The sequence below is a fragment of the Delphinapterus leucas genome, unplaced genomic scaffold, assembly GCF_059928025.1.
Source record: "Delphinapterus leucas isolate spDelLeu-1000000601 "Yukka" unplaced genomic scaffold, BTC_Dleu_Yukka2 spDelLeu_asBTCV2_sq25, whole genome shotgun sequence".
In the NCBI taxonomy this organism is placed as follows: domain Eukaryota; kingdom Metazoa; phylum Chordata; class Mammalia; order Artiodactyla; family Monodontidae; genus Delphinapterus; species Delphinapterus leucas.
The window spans coordinates 4,548,837-4,564,933 of NW_028322234.1; the positions used below are offsets into that span (position 1 = coordinate 4,548,837).

A 16,097-nucleotide genomic window follows, 5' to 3' on the forward strand; every position below is an offset into this window, starting at 1 on the left:
ATAGGTAAAATAAGACTGGTGATGGAGTGGTTATGATGAACAAGAGAGGAAGGAATGAAAATCTCCTGGTGTGGTGGGCTTTAACACTGGCTGTGTAGCTCATCAAAAATGCAGATGTGTGATGGAAGACGGCTGGAGGGGTGGCCAATACAACTGTGTGCTCAACTCAGGGCATGCGAGTCTGATTCACAGTGTGGGCTCACAGCAAGCATTTTATTAATAAATCTACAAGAGATTCCCTGTGACAATTTAACCTATGCAAACTAGTTTGATGGGTTCCAGCCCAGGTAGTCATTGCTGTATTTGATGAAACTCTTCAAATCTCATCGGTAAGCATGGCTGATGAAGAAATGGAAGATACTGAAAGTCACGTCCTTTCATAACACCAACAAATGACTTAATTTCAGTTCCCCTTTATTCTTCCCCATCTTAAACTTCCCAAACAACTGTCCTCCAATCAATTTTGCCTTCCCATTTGCTATGGGCTGAATTGTGTCCCCCCCAAATATTTCATGTTGAAGTCTCAACACTTAGGACCTCAGAATGTGACTATATTTGGAGACAGGGTTTAAAAAGTAATTAAGTTAAAATAGGTCATTAGGGTAGGCCCTAATCCAACATGACGTGTTCTTGTAAGAAGAAGAAATCAGACACACACAGAGACCATGTGAAGACACAAGGAGAGGACAGCTAAATACAAGCCAAGGAGAGAATATGCAGAAGAAGCCAACCCTTCTGACAACTTCATCTTGGACTTCTAGCCCCCAGGACTGTGAGAAAATTAATTTCTGTTGTTTAAGGCTCCCAGTCTGTTGTACTTTGTTATGACAACCTTAGAAAACTAATCACTAATCTGGTCCTTCTTCTCCCTTTCTCTCTCTCTCTCCCTCTCTCTCTCTCTCTCTCTCACACACACACACACACACAGACACACACGTGTTCTTACCACAATCTGCGAATGTTACATCCAGGTTGCTGGAGTGTTTCACATAATACCTTCATCCCTGGGTCTCCCAGGGTATTGCCACTGAGGTTCAATTCAGTGAGGTTCCAGTTATCGCTCAGGACTGAGAAGATGCCCCTGCAAATGCTGGAAGTGAGATAGTTCACCAATCTAGAAATTGGAGGGAAGGAAGGTCAGAAAACAAAGTCAATCTCTAAGAATAGCAAACTGAAGCAAGGGGCCAGGAGTGGCTGACACCAGTTCAAAGGCCTCCTGGGAATTAAGAAATGAGTCACAGAACAAAAGATTGTGCACTGAGGAATGAAAAAGGTCAGAGGAGGGCTTCCCTAGTGGCGCAGTGGTTGAGAGTCTGCCTGCCGATGCAGGGGACGCGGGTTCGTGCCCCGGTCTGGGAAGATCCCACATGTCGCGGAGCGGCTGGGCCCGTGAGCCATGACCGCTGAGCCTGCGCGTCCAGAGCCTGTGCTCCGCGGTGGGAGAGGCCACAACAGTGAGAGGCCACAACAGTGAGAGGCCCGCGTACTGCAAAAAAAAAAAAAAGAAAAAGGCCAGAGGAGACTTGGTAAGACTGTTCTACACACCTATGATTCAAAGAGCCTATGATGAATGGATAAAGAAGATGGGATGTATACACACACACACACACACACACACACACCACACAATGGAATACTACTCAGCCATAAAAAATAATGAAATTTTCTCATTTGCAACAACATGGATGGACTTGAGGGTATTACGCTAAGTGAAATAAGTGAAAGACAAATGCTATATGATATCACTTATATGTGGAATCTAAAAAATAATACAAATAAACTTATTTACAAAACAGAAAGAGACTCACAGACATAGAAAACAAAGTTATGGTTACCAAAGTGGGGAGGGAGGAATAAATTAGGAGGTTGGGATTAACATATACACACTACTATATATAAAATAGATAACCAACAAGGACCTACTGTAGAGCACAGGGAATTATATTCAATATTTTGTAATAACCTATAAGGGAAAAGAACCTGAAAAAGAATATATATATATATACATATATATGTATCTGAATCACTGTGCTGTACACCTGAAACTAACATGACACTATAAATTAACTATACTTCAATTAAAGAAATAAAAATTTAAAACTAAATTAAATTTAAAAATAATGAAATTTTGTTGTAACAACATGGATGAACTTAGAGGGTATTATGCTAAGTGAAAGAGAAATACTATATGATATCACTTATATGTGGAATCTAAAAAATAAAACAAACGAGTGAGCACAATGGAAAAGAAACAAACTCACGGATACAAAGAACAAACTAGTGGTTACCAGTGGGGAGAAGGAATGGGGAGGAACAAGATAGGGGTAGGGGATTAAGAGGTACAAACTACTATGTGTAAAATAAATACACTATAAGAATACATTGTACAACACAAGGAATATAGCCAATATTTTATAATAACTATAAATGGAATGTAACCTTTAAAAATTGTGAATCACTATGCTATACACCTGAAACTTATATAATATTGTACATCAACTATACCTCAATAAAAAAATAATAATAAAATTAAAAGTAAAAAACAATTAAGAAAGAGCCTGTGACTTTGGCTGACTGTGAATACCCTCTGGCCCTTCCCTCAGGCATCCTTCCTCCCTCAACAGTCGGCTGTCCTGCCCATGGCCCTGGACACTCTGCTAAGTGACCCAGAGACCAGTTCTCACCAGTTCTGCACAATAGCATCAGCAGTGCTCTCGAAAATCCCTAGGCCAGGCCATAGGAATAAAGTCAGAATCTCTGAGGTGGGACCAAGCATATTGATATTTTTAAGACTTCCAGGTGCTTCATGACATTTTTTTTCTTAGATTCCATATATATGTGTTAGCATACGGTATTTGTCTCTTTCTGACTTACTTCACTCTGTATGACAGACTCTAGGTCCATCCACCTCACTGCAAATAACTCAATTTCGTTTCTTTTTATGGCTGAGTAATATTCCATTGTATAACTGTGCCACATCTTCTTTATTCATTCATCTGTCGATGGACACTTAGGTTGCTTCCATGTCCTGACTATTGTAAATAGTGCTGCAGTGAACATTGTGGTACATGTCTCTTTTTGAATTATGGTTTCCTCAGGGCATGTGCCCAGTAGTGGGATTGCTGGGTCGTATGGTAGTTCTATTTTTAGTTTTTTAAGCAACCTCCATACTGTTCTCCATAGTGGCTAAAGCAGAAACAAACACACCATTGTACAGCAATTATACTCCAATAAAAATGTTAAAAAAAAAAAAAAAGACTTCCAGGTGATTTCAAAGTTCAGCTCTTGTTAAAATGCAGATTCTGACTCCATGGATCTAGGATCAGGCCTGCAGTCCTGCACTTCTAACAGGCACCAGGTGGATGCCCACGCTGCCGGCCCTTCGAAGGCTCTAGAACACGCAAAGCAAGCTCCTGCCCTGAGAAGAAGGCAGCTGTCATCTCGCAAGATGGGCATCAGGCTTGTCATCAGGAGTTTTAGTCTGAGTCTCCGCCAGCCTTCCTCACAGCTGTGTGATCTCTGTCAGATGTCTTGTTTACTCAGCTTCAATTTTAGAGCCCTAGAGAGCAGATCTTCTCCTCTTAGTCCCCCTCTCTCTTTCTCTCCCTCTCCCAACTTCTCTCTAGCTATTCTGAACTATTTGCCATTGTCAAAATGTACCCTCCTTTCCCACCTCCCACCCTTTGAACCCACTGTTCCCTCAATCTGGGCTGCCCTTTGCACATCCACGGCTCTCTCATGCCCCATCGTTCAGGGTCCGGCTGTTCAAGGGCTCCACCCATGTGCTCTAGGGGCACTCCACCGGTGTTCTTGCCAAAGCCCATCCTCTCTACCATCTGCCCTTGTTTCCTGCCTGTCCCCACAACCCAACTGTAAGTCACTGTGAGCAGGACCTTGGTCTTAGCCACCACTGAAGCCCCAGCGGGTGGTCCTTGATGACCCGACAGTAAATAGAAAAGTCATCCTGGTAGTGGTGCTGAGGCAAAGAGAGGGAGCCGAAAATGTATTGCTGCCAGTGAAAGGGTCAGCTCTCTTTCTCCTTAATTTTGTCCTATGTCAAGTGTCTTCTATAGCAGTTAAACCCAAGCATTCACAGAGCAGCCACATCCTCACAGCCACTGTAGCTGTGGCAGTTTCTGTGCAAGGATTTAGAAGTCAAGTAACTCAATCCCTTCACTGTACACACACAGCAGCAACTGGCGTCCAACCCCCTAGCAAGGGGGTGAACAGACCCTGAAGGGGGTGCTGTTGATAAATGCCTGGCTGCAAACGCAAGGTGGGAGCCTTGGAGCACTCTCTCCTTTCCAGCCCTATTTCCCTCGATTTCCCCTCATTGATTGTTCCAGTGAAGCCATGTCCCTCCCCATTTTCTCCAACATAAGTCCTCTTCCTCAGACCATATTCATGCTTTCTTCCTACAAGAACCCATTGCACAAATCCCTTTACCTTCTCTTCCACTCACGCACATCCTATCAATCCTTCACGGCAGGCTCAAACTTCACTCCTCCAAGAAACCTCCCCCAAGCATCCAACACTGAGGGCCCTCTGTCCTCTGCGCTCCCGGGCAGAGTCAAAGGGGTTGTTTTGCCCCTTAGGTACTGATAGGGTATTATGCACTAAAGCCCCAAGTACATTACAAGCAATTTGAGTTTACGAACATTTTTATTCCATTCTTTCCCCCACAGAATGCCTTGTGCTAAATTGGCATCCACCAAACATTTGCTTTTTGTTTCATTGGCTTTTTTCTCATGGCGTTTGTCCACCTACCCTTTCTCTACTAGTCAATGTCTGCCAATGAAGGGGTCTGGTAGAAATGAGCGGTGGTGGCATTATTATGTACCTGTGGCAACTGCATTTGCAAGACAGTTAAGAAGGAAGGAGAGAGAGCAAGAGCCAAGAGATAGGTGGCTAGAAAATAGGAGACATATACTACCACCTGCCTGAAGCAGAATCTCCTTACCGCTGAGAATATGCAACATGAGGATCAGAGAGGACACAAGGGTTCACATCAGAGTGTTGAACTTCCTCCTCTTTCTCCTCCTCCTCTTCCTCTTCCTCCTCCTTGGATGAGTTATGGAGCAATCTCAGCGAAAGTGATTCCATGTGGTGGCAGTTCTCAATACAAAAAGAAGAAACCACATGGTCCATTCTGGTGGAGAGCTTGATCTCAATTTTGGGGAAATAGCCCATGGCCCTTTGCACAAAGTCCTCCTCCTGCATCTCATACAAACAGTAGAACAATTCCAGCTGGCTGGGCTCAATCTGTAGCATCTTGGCCTTGGCTTTTGCTTCAATCCATTTTAGCAACTCCAGCCTGATTTTCTGAGAGATCTTGCAACTCAGTTTTTTCTCCAGGTAGGAGGTTCTCTCCTGGTTTATAAGGCCAAAGAGAAAACGGACAACAAAAATCAGATACCCTTTTTCAAACTTGCCGTAGTTTTCGAGAAGGACCCTCACATCTCGATTGGGAAGCTTCAAATTACTCCGCTGCATGTTCCTCGTCTCCCCCTGATTCTCCTCTTCCAGCAGATAGTACATGGCAGCAAAGAACTCCTGGAAGGTCATGTGGATGAAGCTGTAGAATTTCTCACAGTCCACTTCCTTTTGGAATAGGTTCATCCTCAAGAAAGCAGACACATCTGTCTTCTGCAGGCCATGATTCCTGAGATCACACTCCTCAAACAGGATTTTCTGGTTCCAGATTCCATCTGCAGCCAATGAACAGAGACCCCAGAGGGTGGCAGAGTTGTGGTGCTCCTGGCTCCCTCCTTGGGACTGCAACAAACTGGAGAGGAAGAAGATATACACTGCAGTGGTGGTCTTGGATGTCCGAGCAAGACTCTTGCCACTGTCCATCTGCTGTTTCAGCCCCGTGCACACAATCCAGCAGACCAGGGGAATAAAGCACATGGTGAAGAGGATCTCATTCTCCTGAATCAGCCTGAAGGCTTCCCTGGCTTGCTGCTCATCTGAGAAATACTTAAAGAAATATTCCTTCTTTCTGACCTCTGAGAAACCCAGGATCTCCACATGACGAGCCCGGCCCAGCAAGTGCTGAAGTTTCTCCAGGGCCACAGGTCTTGTGGTGATGAGCAGAGAGGCCTCGGGAAGCAGTCTTTTTCTGATGAGACTGCTCAGGAGAATGTCTCCCCGCTCCACCTTCTGCCAGTTCGTGCAGAGTGCTTCTGTGTGCTCATCAAAGGCACCTTGAAGCTCATCAAAACCGTCCATAAGGAAGAGGATCCTGGAAGGTTTGCTCACAATCTTGCCTATGGGTGGGTTTGGGCCAGGGCAGCAGCTGGCGATCAGGTCCCCCAGGCTCCTCTGCATCCCAAGGCTCACCTCCCGACAGTGAATGTAAAACAAATAGTCAAATTTGTCCTTGTAAAGTTCCTCTGACGCCCAGTCCAACATGATCTTCCTGGCCAGTATTGTTTTCCCAATGCCCGCTGCTCCCTGGAATACCACCGTGTGCACAGGCTCAGAGTGTTGGTCCTCAGGATCAAAAAGCAATTCCAAGTTCATGGAACTCACGGGGCCATCCTGCATCTTGGCTGAGGTCCTACCAATGGCCAGGAGCTCATGTTCTCTCTCCTGCTGGCTCCGGTGTTCCTTGATGAGACGCAGCCTGGTGAAGCGTTTGTTGAGGTTCACGCTCTCACCCAGACGGGCATTCCTGTCTTTGATACACTGGAATCTGCTTCTCACATATTTTCTGTACTTCTTACAGTAATCTGTGGCAGAGACAGAAAGTTAGATTTTGGAAGAAGCCTGAGCACATCCACCAGAGATGAGCTATCAACAGGGGCCGGTGGTCTATAAGGAATGGTAACTGGAATTGAGGAATGGGAGTTGCAGTTTCTCTCCACTTCCTGGGTATGAACAGCCCCAGAAAATCTAGGGTGTCAAAATCTTCCTAGACATGGTTAAACAAAAGAACAGCAAAGCTCCATATGAACTGGCCCTGGCCAGAAGATCCTTTTTATTCAATCTTACTCCTTTAGGTAGTCTGCAGCTCATGCCTGATAAAACCTGAAACACTCAATTGCCTCCCCTTGGTTCTGGGACTCCAAGGAGCCATGCAAACATGAATCTATTCCTTAAGCTGAAGTGGATTTCCTGAGACAGGCCTTTTCACCCCCAAGGGGCAGGAACATGTTAGGATCACCAAGTTATCCACCTTCCTAGCTTCAAGTACCTACAGAACCAGGTCTCCAAACCCAACTAGAAGTGCCACCCCCATTGCTTACCTTTCTTTTTTTTACAAATAGAGATTCTGGAAAGGTACCCCAGTAAACCCATCCACTCCTCTTCAAGGCTTTCCTCCTGGCTTATCACAGAAACATTTGCATTATCTGAGAGTAAAAGGAAGAAAAATTCAAAGTGTCAAAACCCAGGACTCCTGATTAAGGTGATGTCATTGAGATCCAATATCTAACACATGGCACAGGTCAAAGGCACCTGCCCTGAACATCTCCCAAACCAGCTCAGTTGAATGTCCAGTTGGGGGCATCCCTGTACTCCTAATTTCAAAGCAATGGATACCACCCAGAATTATGTCCACACTGTATCCAGTCTTGGAATCTGTCTCCCAAGCCTGGAAATCAAACAGTAAACATGTGAGGCATCAAGGTTTCTTATCCTCATTTGTCTTTGGCAGACTCCCTCCCTGGTGCTCTGGTTTTGAGCCCATCCCACGCACGTTCCAATATCCCCAAGATGGCTAAAGGCCAGCAATATCATCCTTCCTTGACCCCAAACACCTGAAATTCATCTTACCCATATCCTGAGTCTTCAAGAGTAAGAATAACCAATCTGGCTTATGTCTATTTCTCTATTTCAGTATTCAGAATCCTGGCTGACTTTAGATTCACCTAGAAAGCTTTAAAAACACTGATTCCAGGACTCCACCCCCGGTGATCCTTTGTCAATTCTCTGAGGTGGAGCCCAGGCACCATTATATTTTAAAAGCTCCAACATGCATCCACAGTTGAGAATCACAGATCTAAACAATCGCTGAATAACACATCCCAAAGAAGCATCTCATAGGAGAAATTAGACACAGTAGAATAAGAGCTAGGCACCAAGGGAAACACACGGGACAGAAAACTTTAGGTGGGCAGGAACCGAAGAGCTACATAAAGGATTCCTGATAGGTGTCTACTTATTCTGAATGGCAATGCTGTTCATCCAACACACACAAAACCACAAAACAAAATCGAAACATTAACTCCAACCAAGACTAAAATTTAATTCTTACCTAAAACCTAACCCTAGCCAGCACCCCCCCCATAAAAACAAAAAACTTCTAACCCTAGTTATAATTCTTCCACCCCAAAACCCAGATGTAGAAGCCAAATGGCACAGTGGTTAAGGGCCAGGCTTCCACCAAAGACACACTCGGCATTGAATCCCAGTCTTCGCTCTGATTAGAACAGAGTCGTGGGCAACCAAAACCTTTTCCAGGCTCACTTCACATGGTTGTGCAACCAATCTCCAGAATTATTTTTCATCTTGTAAAAATGAAACTCTATACCCATTAAACAACAATTCTCCATTCCCTATTCCCTGCAGCCCCTGGCAACCACCAGGGGCTGTGGCTGGCTTATTTCACTCAGTATAATAAAACTGAAAGTTCATTTGAAAAAGCCCAGGCTTCCTGGGGTTCTTGTGAAGAATGAATAAAATCCACAAAAACTGCTTCTGCCACTATGATTATTATACTTTAAAAAGGTTACTGAGTATTTAAGTACTGACACATTTATAACTGTGTTATTATACGCAATTTGTTTGTAACATCCCACTGATGTATGCCCTTGCTCTCATGCCCCCATATTATTTTTATCTCCCTCATTAGACCCATATTGCTTCCCCAGTTCACCGTGCTTCTGACCTGATGATTCATTTTTTTTTGCCAGTATAAATAACATTTTAATTGACTTTAGACACGCCAATATGGACAGTACCGGGTTGGAAGAAAAAACACCCTGAGCCATGGGAAGCAGAGATTCAAGTTTGTTGACTATGCAGGCAGACACATGAGGAGCTAGGTGGAGACCTGGAGGAAGTTTCAGGCACAGGAGAGATTTGGATAAAGTGTAACTAATCAGAGAAGATTCCTAGCGGTATATGAGCCCTGACTTAGGTTTTTAAAGGAGTTAGAAAAAAGTAAACTGCCTTCCTCCATCTTCTCATAGCACTATCATGAGAAGAAAAAAGAAGATGAAGCCAAGATAATAAAACAAGTGATTAAAAAACAAACATACTGGGCTTCCCTGGTGGCACAGTGGTTAAGAATCCGCCTGCCAATGCCGGGGTCACAGGTTCGAGCCCTGGTCCAGGAAGATCCCACATGCCGCAGAGCAACTAAGCCCATGCACCACAAGTACTGAGCCTCTGCTCTAGAGCCCACGAGCCACAACTACTGAGCCCAACTGCTACAGCTACTGAAGCCCATGCACCTAGACCCTATGCTCCGCAACAAGAGAAGCCACCGCAGTGAGAAGCCCGCGCACCGCAACGAAGACCCAACACAGCCAAAAAATAAATAAATAAAATAAATTTAAACAAACAAACAAAACAAATAAACAAACATACTAACTTTGATTTGTCAAAGGATACCATCAACAAAGTGAAAAGGCAACCCATAGAATGGGAGAAAACATTTGCAAATCATATCTCTGATGAGAGGTTAATATCCAGGATATATAAAGAACTCCTACAAGTCAACAACAAAAAAGACAAACAACCCAATTAAAACATGGGAAAGGGACTTGAACAGGCATTTCTCCAAAGATAAACAAATGACTAACAAGCACATGAGAGGTGCTCATGTCACTCGTCAATAGGGAAATGCAAATCGAAACCACAATGAGATACCCTCTCACACCCATTAGGACTGCTACTATCAAAAAAATATAAATATATATATATAATAAGTGTTGGTAAGGATGTGGAGAAAGTGGAACAATTGTACACTGCTAGTGGGAGTGTAAAATGATGCGGCCATTATGGAAAATATTCCTCAAAAAAATTAAACTAGAATTACCAGTAATTGTAATGTAATGTAAATGTAATGTAATGTAATGTAATCCAGTAATTCCACTTCTGGGCATATACCCAAAAGAATTGAAATCAAGGTCTCAAAGAGATTTGTACAGCCATGTTCATAGCAACATTATTCATAATAATCAAAAGCTAGAAGCAACCAGAAAGTCCACTGACGGATGAATGGATGAACAAACTGTGGTATATACATACCACAAAACATTATTCCACCTTAAAAAGGAACGAAATCCTGCCATATGTGACAACACGGGTGAAGCTTGAGGATGTTTATGCTGAGTGAAATAAGCCAGACACAAAATGACAAATACTGTATGATTCCACTTATAAAAGGTACTGGAATAGCCAAATTCATAGAGACAGAAAGAAGTTGCCAGGGGCTGAGGGGAGTGTAGAATGAGGGATCGTTGTTTAATGGATACAGAGTTTTGCAAGATGAAAAGATTTCTGGAGATTGATTGCACAAAAGTGTGAATGTGCTTAACACCAATGAATCATACACTTTAAAATGGTTGACAGTAAGTTTTATATTATGTGTATTTTATTACAACTTAAAAAAATACACTGTATTCCTTCCACTCACCCCATTCCGGCTCATCCCTCTTAACTTTCTCGTAAAGGTCTCTTCTGTTGATTGCAGCAAAAATCCACTTGGCCATGGCCCATGCTTTCTCCTCTCCATTGAAATCAATCATCAGAGTGGCTAGATCCACGTGATCTGCTTTCTCTGTCTGACCCCGAGGAAGTGACGTGCAGCCCTTCTGACTAGGATAGTCTTCTAAGTGCATCTTGAATTTCTTAAAGTCTACGTCTTCCAGATCCTCCAGGTAACGAGCCAGCTTGCAGCGGACGCTTGCCATGCTCGTCTGCAGCCCTGGTCAGAGTCCTTGGGCATAGGTCCACACTGGGAAATCGGGTGGTGAAAACACCATATGGATAAGAAGTCTTTTAAGAAGTCTACCCTCAGAGAGAACTAAACTATCAAAAACTCAGAAGATTGAAAGGAAAAAAAAAAATCACCAGACTCTAACAAGTTGCCATCTTTAGTTTTGAAAAGTGAGTCAAATACTTACCAGAGAGTTTTCCTATTGACTTGACCCAGGAGTGTGTCCTGAGCCATGGAAAAAAGGTGCCCCTGTGGAGAGAAAAAATTAAACCCACAAACACAGTCACATTAACATTGCAATGTGTATCTTAAACCACCTCCTGATGCCACCTTGATGTATCACCAAGAGAACTTTGGTCCCACTGATCACTGGCTATGTGTGACCTTGGACAAATTCTTCACTATGCTTCAACTTCAGTTTCCTCTTCTATAAAATGACAGAGTGGAAAATATGCTTTTTACATTCCTTCCAACAGAAAGACTGGTTTCTTGTTTCTGTTTTGAAGCAAGGAAAGATGAGTAAGGGACAAAAGAAGAAGGATGCCAGGAGTGAGTAACTATGGCGATAACAGGGAGCATATGTCTAGAGAGAGAAAAGGACAGAGAACATAAAACACGTAGAGGAGAGGATGGTCTGCAACAGCCCTTTTATCAGTCCACTGATTGATAAAAACTGAAATGAGATGGAACTTGGGGTGATAAGGGAGAATAATAAACACATATATTTCTTTAATGTCTCTTTGCAAAACCCACAATTATAATAATTATTAGAACTCACATTTATTGAGAGCTTCTCATGGGCTAGGTGCTGCACTGATGCACAAAGCCCAAAGATTATATTCCTAGTCGCATGGTACGGAAGTAGAGACTGAGTCTTAGGCTAAGTGACTTGCCCAGGGTTTCACAGCCAGGAGGGACAAAGCCAGGATTTGGACCAGGGTCATTGATTTCTGAGTCATGTCCCTAACGTTGCATTTTTCTCAGCTTAAAAAGCGTGAGACCGTTTCTTCCACCACTTAAGTAGGTATCTCAGTCAGATAGGAGGAAAAGTTATCGAAGATGATAAAAATGAATGGTTAAAAGGCAAAGACATTTTCCCAGGTTTTATCACACAGAGCCTTTCATTATAGTGTTCAACAACTCAGTTTCCTAACTAGAGTTTGAGTTCCACAAAGACTAGAAATAAGCTGCTATATCTTTTGATCATACACATCTCCTAGATTTTAGATGGATGAACACATTGGCTTTGTTTGGAATTGATCCCTTCATATTACTGAATTTGGAAAAGCACAACATTAGCCCAAAGACATAAATGATGTTAAAGGAAGGGAGGGGCCCTGCGAAGCTTTGGAACTCTCCAAAATGGAATTTATAAAGAACACAGTTTAATGTTCAAGACATCTCAAACATGTTCATCTCTCCTTCTATCTTCATTCTTGCCTCTCCACTCCTGGCCTCATGCACCCCACGCCAAATCCATTCCCTATGCATCTGGCAGGTGGCAGGAGGGGAGGGGGCACTCCAGACAGATCCACCAGCTCTGCAGACCCTCCCAGGTCCCATTCCATTGATATTTCCATCCACATCAGGACTCTGCCTTTCCTCTGTGCTCCCCTATCCCTAACCCTAGCGCACCCCACCCTGACCTTCACCTTCTCTGTCCCTTGGTTTCTAAAATACTCATTTGCTTTTATGCATCCCATCTATCCTCTCTCTGGGGGAATGCTTGGCAAATCTGCTGGAGTCATGGGTGTAAGCAGTGGTTGCGGCTCCTGTCCTCACCCCCCGTCCCCCCACACACACTCGCACTCGCACACATAGCACCCAAATACTGATAAACATAAAAGAACATTCCAGAAGCATTGTTGAAGGACAGACCTGAAGGCTGGCAAAAGAAATCTCTAGTCAAGTTCTGGCCCGCGACACAATCTCCCCATTCTTCCCAAGACCATTTCAGCCATCCCGCTCCACAGAGCTGGACTCACCCAGACGCCAGCCTCAGGAACAGCCGGAGAGGAAACTAGATGAATTTTATAGCAGTCACAGCCCAGCAGGAAGGATGTGGTCTCACTATGGAGTGAACAGGCTTGCATCACAGACAAAGGCAGAGACTAACGATTACTCACATCACTGGATTTTCCAAACTGAAGTTCTCAAAGCTGAGACTGGCTGTAGCCAGAGATGTCAGCCTCTCCTCCGTGGCCACTGGGGTAGACAATGGGAGGAAATTCAACTGCTACTCAGTGGATGTTCCCTGTAACTCTGTCAGCAGCCACGTGAGTGTTTTGTTGACAGAGAGGGGAGTACGTTGGAGAATACCACTGGATCTGGTACATAGAGAATTGAGAGCATAACCTGGCCATCAGACTGCAAATCCCATGCACTTTCACGCCGTCACGTGGAGGCAGTCTGCAGACAGTACAATAACAATTGACTGTTATATTTTTAACCACTTTATTAAGGCTAAGTATATACCTGTGAAGCCATCACCACCATCAAGGCTATAAACATATTTATCGCCTCCCAAAGTTTCTCCCCACCCTATTATGATTATGATTTTGTGTGTGGTGAGAGCACGATATAAGATCTACCCTTTTACCAAATATTAAGTACAGAATACAGCTTTTTATATCTAAATTTATTTATTTATCTTTGGCTGTGTTGGGTCTTCGTTGCTGAGCGCGGGCTTTCTCTAGTTGCAGCAAGGCGGGGGCTACCCTTCGCTGTGGTGCTCTTCTCTTGTTGCGGAGCATGGGCTCTAGGCACGCAGACTTCAGTCGTTGTGGCTCCTGAGCTCTAGAGCACAGACTCAGTTGTTGTGGTACACGAGCTTTGTTGCTCCGCGGCGTGTGGGATCTTCCCGGACCAGGGCTCGAACCCATGTCCCCTGCATTGGCAGGTGGATTCTTAACCACTGTGCCACCAGGGAAGTCCACAATACAGTATTATTAGCTACAGGCTCTATGCTGTACAGCAGATCTCTAGGACTTTTTCATCTTGCATAATAGAAACTGCCCACCCTCTGACTAATATTTCCCCTTTTCTTCCTCTCTCTAGCCCCTGGCAACTGTCATTCTACTCTGTTTCAATGAGTTTGACTATTTTAGATTCCACATGAGTGATTTCATTTGGTATTTATATTTCCTGTCTCATTTATTTCACTGATTTCATTCAGTATTTAGCTTTCCTGTCTCATTTATTTATTAATGTCATCAAGATCCATCCATGTTGTTGCAAATGGTAGGATTTCTTTCTTTGTCATGCCTGGATAACATTGCATTGTACATATATACCACATCTTCTTTATTCATTCATCTACTGATGGACGCTTTGTTTGTCTTCATCCATTCTTCTATTTATGGACATTTTATCCATTCTTCTATTATGGACAAGGTTGTTTCCACATCTTGGCTATTGTGAATAATGCCGCAATGAACATGGGAGCAGATATCTCTTCAAGATCCTGATTTAAATTCCTTTGGATGGGCACAAACTCTGCTCTCTGACTCACTGACTTGTTCAACTAACACTTATGGAGTACCTAGTGTGTGTCAGGCATGAACGCAAAGCTGAAAAGCACCTTGCCTTACCCAAGAGGAGCTGGAGGATAGAGAAACACCCAGACCTACTTTCCTAGCTCTCACCATGGCTGCAGGACCACAGTCCAACAGTGGCATGAATTCCATAGAGCATGGTGAGTGAGAAGCGCTCAGCACCCCCAGGAGAGTGCAGGAAACTTGGAGCAAGAAGGAAAAGCATCCAAGTCTAACAGAGGGGCACTGGTATGCTACTTCATGCCTCAGTTTCCTCATCTGTGAAATGGGGGTGACAATAGCACCAACAGGAGATGGTTGTCATAAGGACTGAGCAAATGGGTAGATGTGAGGCCTTTGGAGAGAGCCTGAATCAAAGAAGCTGGCATCCGTGGTTAGCTCCTGTTACTACCGTTTTTACAGAATTATGTGCAAAATGCTCCGAGAGATGAAAGAGAGGCATCTACTCCCACTGAAGTAAGGGCAGGATAGCAAGACCTGAGTCTAAAGCTCTGCATGTTGTTAAGGGCCAGGGTGCATGCAGGAGCAGTGAGGAATCCAGATGCTGAGGCCAGAGAGGGAGACAGCAGATCAATCAAACAATACCTGAGAGGGAAATGCATGGTAGAAAGCAGTGTTCAAATGTCATTCCAGAATTTTGAAAATATACTCTAATCTTGTATAAAAACTAATCAGGAAAAAAGATCACCATGCTTTGCTTGTTATTCTGCCTCCTTCCTTGCTAAAAGGACCCCAATTTTGTGCAAGAATTCACTTTTTCCTTACAGGACTCAGGAAAAGTTCATTCTTTTCTCCAAATTAAGGGGGGTTTATATAACCCAATAATTGGATCTTGCTCTCCTAATAATGATTGTCTAAGGAGTGGGCTGGTGAGTAAGTTCTGGTTATAAGACCAGGACTTCACATAAAACAGTCTGTGCTCTGAAGAAAGACTTTCCATCAGGTTTGGTCCTTTGCTGCCAATAGATGTGGTCACATCAGGTTATGATGCCTGGAACTGCTGTGGCCATTTAATGACTATAAGGGAACATGAAAGACTCTGAGGATGGCAGAGCCAGAGATGGAAGAAACATGTCCACTGAAGCAACCAGCCCAACAGTGAAATGCTCTGGTGTTTAAGCCAATTAATATGGTTTCTCTGTTCCTTAAATCCAACGGCAACTTATACATAGATGCCATTGTTGAGGTGTGACTGACTATTCTTCTCTGTGAGTTTTGATTTCCCTGAGGTCAACACTGAGCTAATAATCACCAGTACAGGTGTAGCATGGCTATCGACTTGTGCCTGGGCTAACAGGTGGGCATCGGTGTCCTGAAGATTGTTAAATAGTTCTACAAAAGACCCTAGCTGTCAGCCACTACCATTTCCTCACCATTTGCTCATCATAGTTTTTCCCTGTGGCAACATGGCCACAAAATAAGGAGTTATCAGCCAGCTCTGAATTTCAAGGTAGAACAATGGTCTTGAATGGAAGGCTTTTATGATAGAATGGAGGCTTTTTGAGAGAGAAACTCTTCGTTGAGCTCCAAATAGCATGAGCATTCATGAATTCATAAAATAAATTTTATCTCATAAGCTATACCACAGGGAA

General features: G+C 43.7%; 1 protein-coding gene across 6 annotated transcripts in view; it reads right to left on the minus strand.

The window, feature by feature from the left end:
• NLRP3 (NLR family pyrin domain containing 3) overlaps positions 1 to 13,082 on the minus strand; it is a 54,803-nt gene extending 41,721 nt beyond the window's left edge. For 2 of the 6 annotated variants that reach the window (XR_002642659.3, XM_022558570.3), the window contains exons 1-5: positions 11,139 to 12,901; positions 10,649 to 10,969; positions 7,251 to 7,355; positions 4,961 to 6,734; positions 947 to 1,114 (exon numbers count right to left, since the gene is read on the minus strand). Coding sequence is in view for 5 of the 6 variants with exons in the window: in XM_022558570.3 (XP_022414278.2) it covers positions 947 to 1,114; positions 4,961 to 6,734; positions 7,251 to 7,355; positions 10,649 to 10,925 (2,324 nt within the window). In the remaining variant the exon portion in view is untranslated. Of the gene's footprint in view, positions 1 to 946; positions 1,115 to 4,960; positions 6,735 to 7,250; positions 7,356 to 10,648; positions 10,970 to 11,138; positions 12,902 to 12,936 lie in introns of those variants that run through there. The other 4 variants (XM_022558568.2, XM_022558567.2, XM_022558569.3 and 1 more) reach the window with 4 other exon arrangements.
• Positions 13,083 to 16,097: the final 3,015 nt, after the last annotated feature.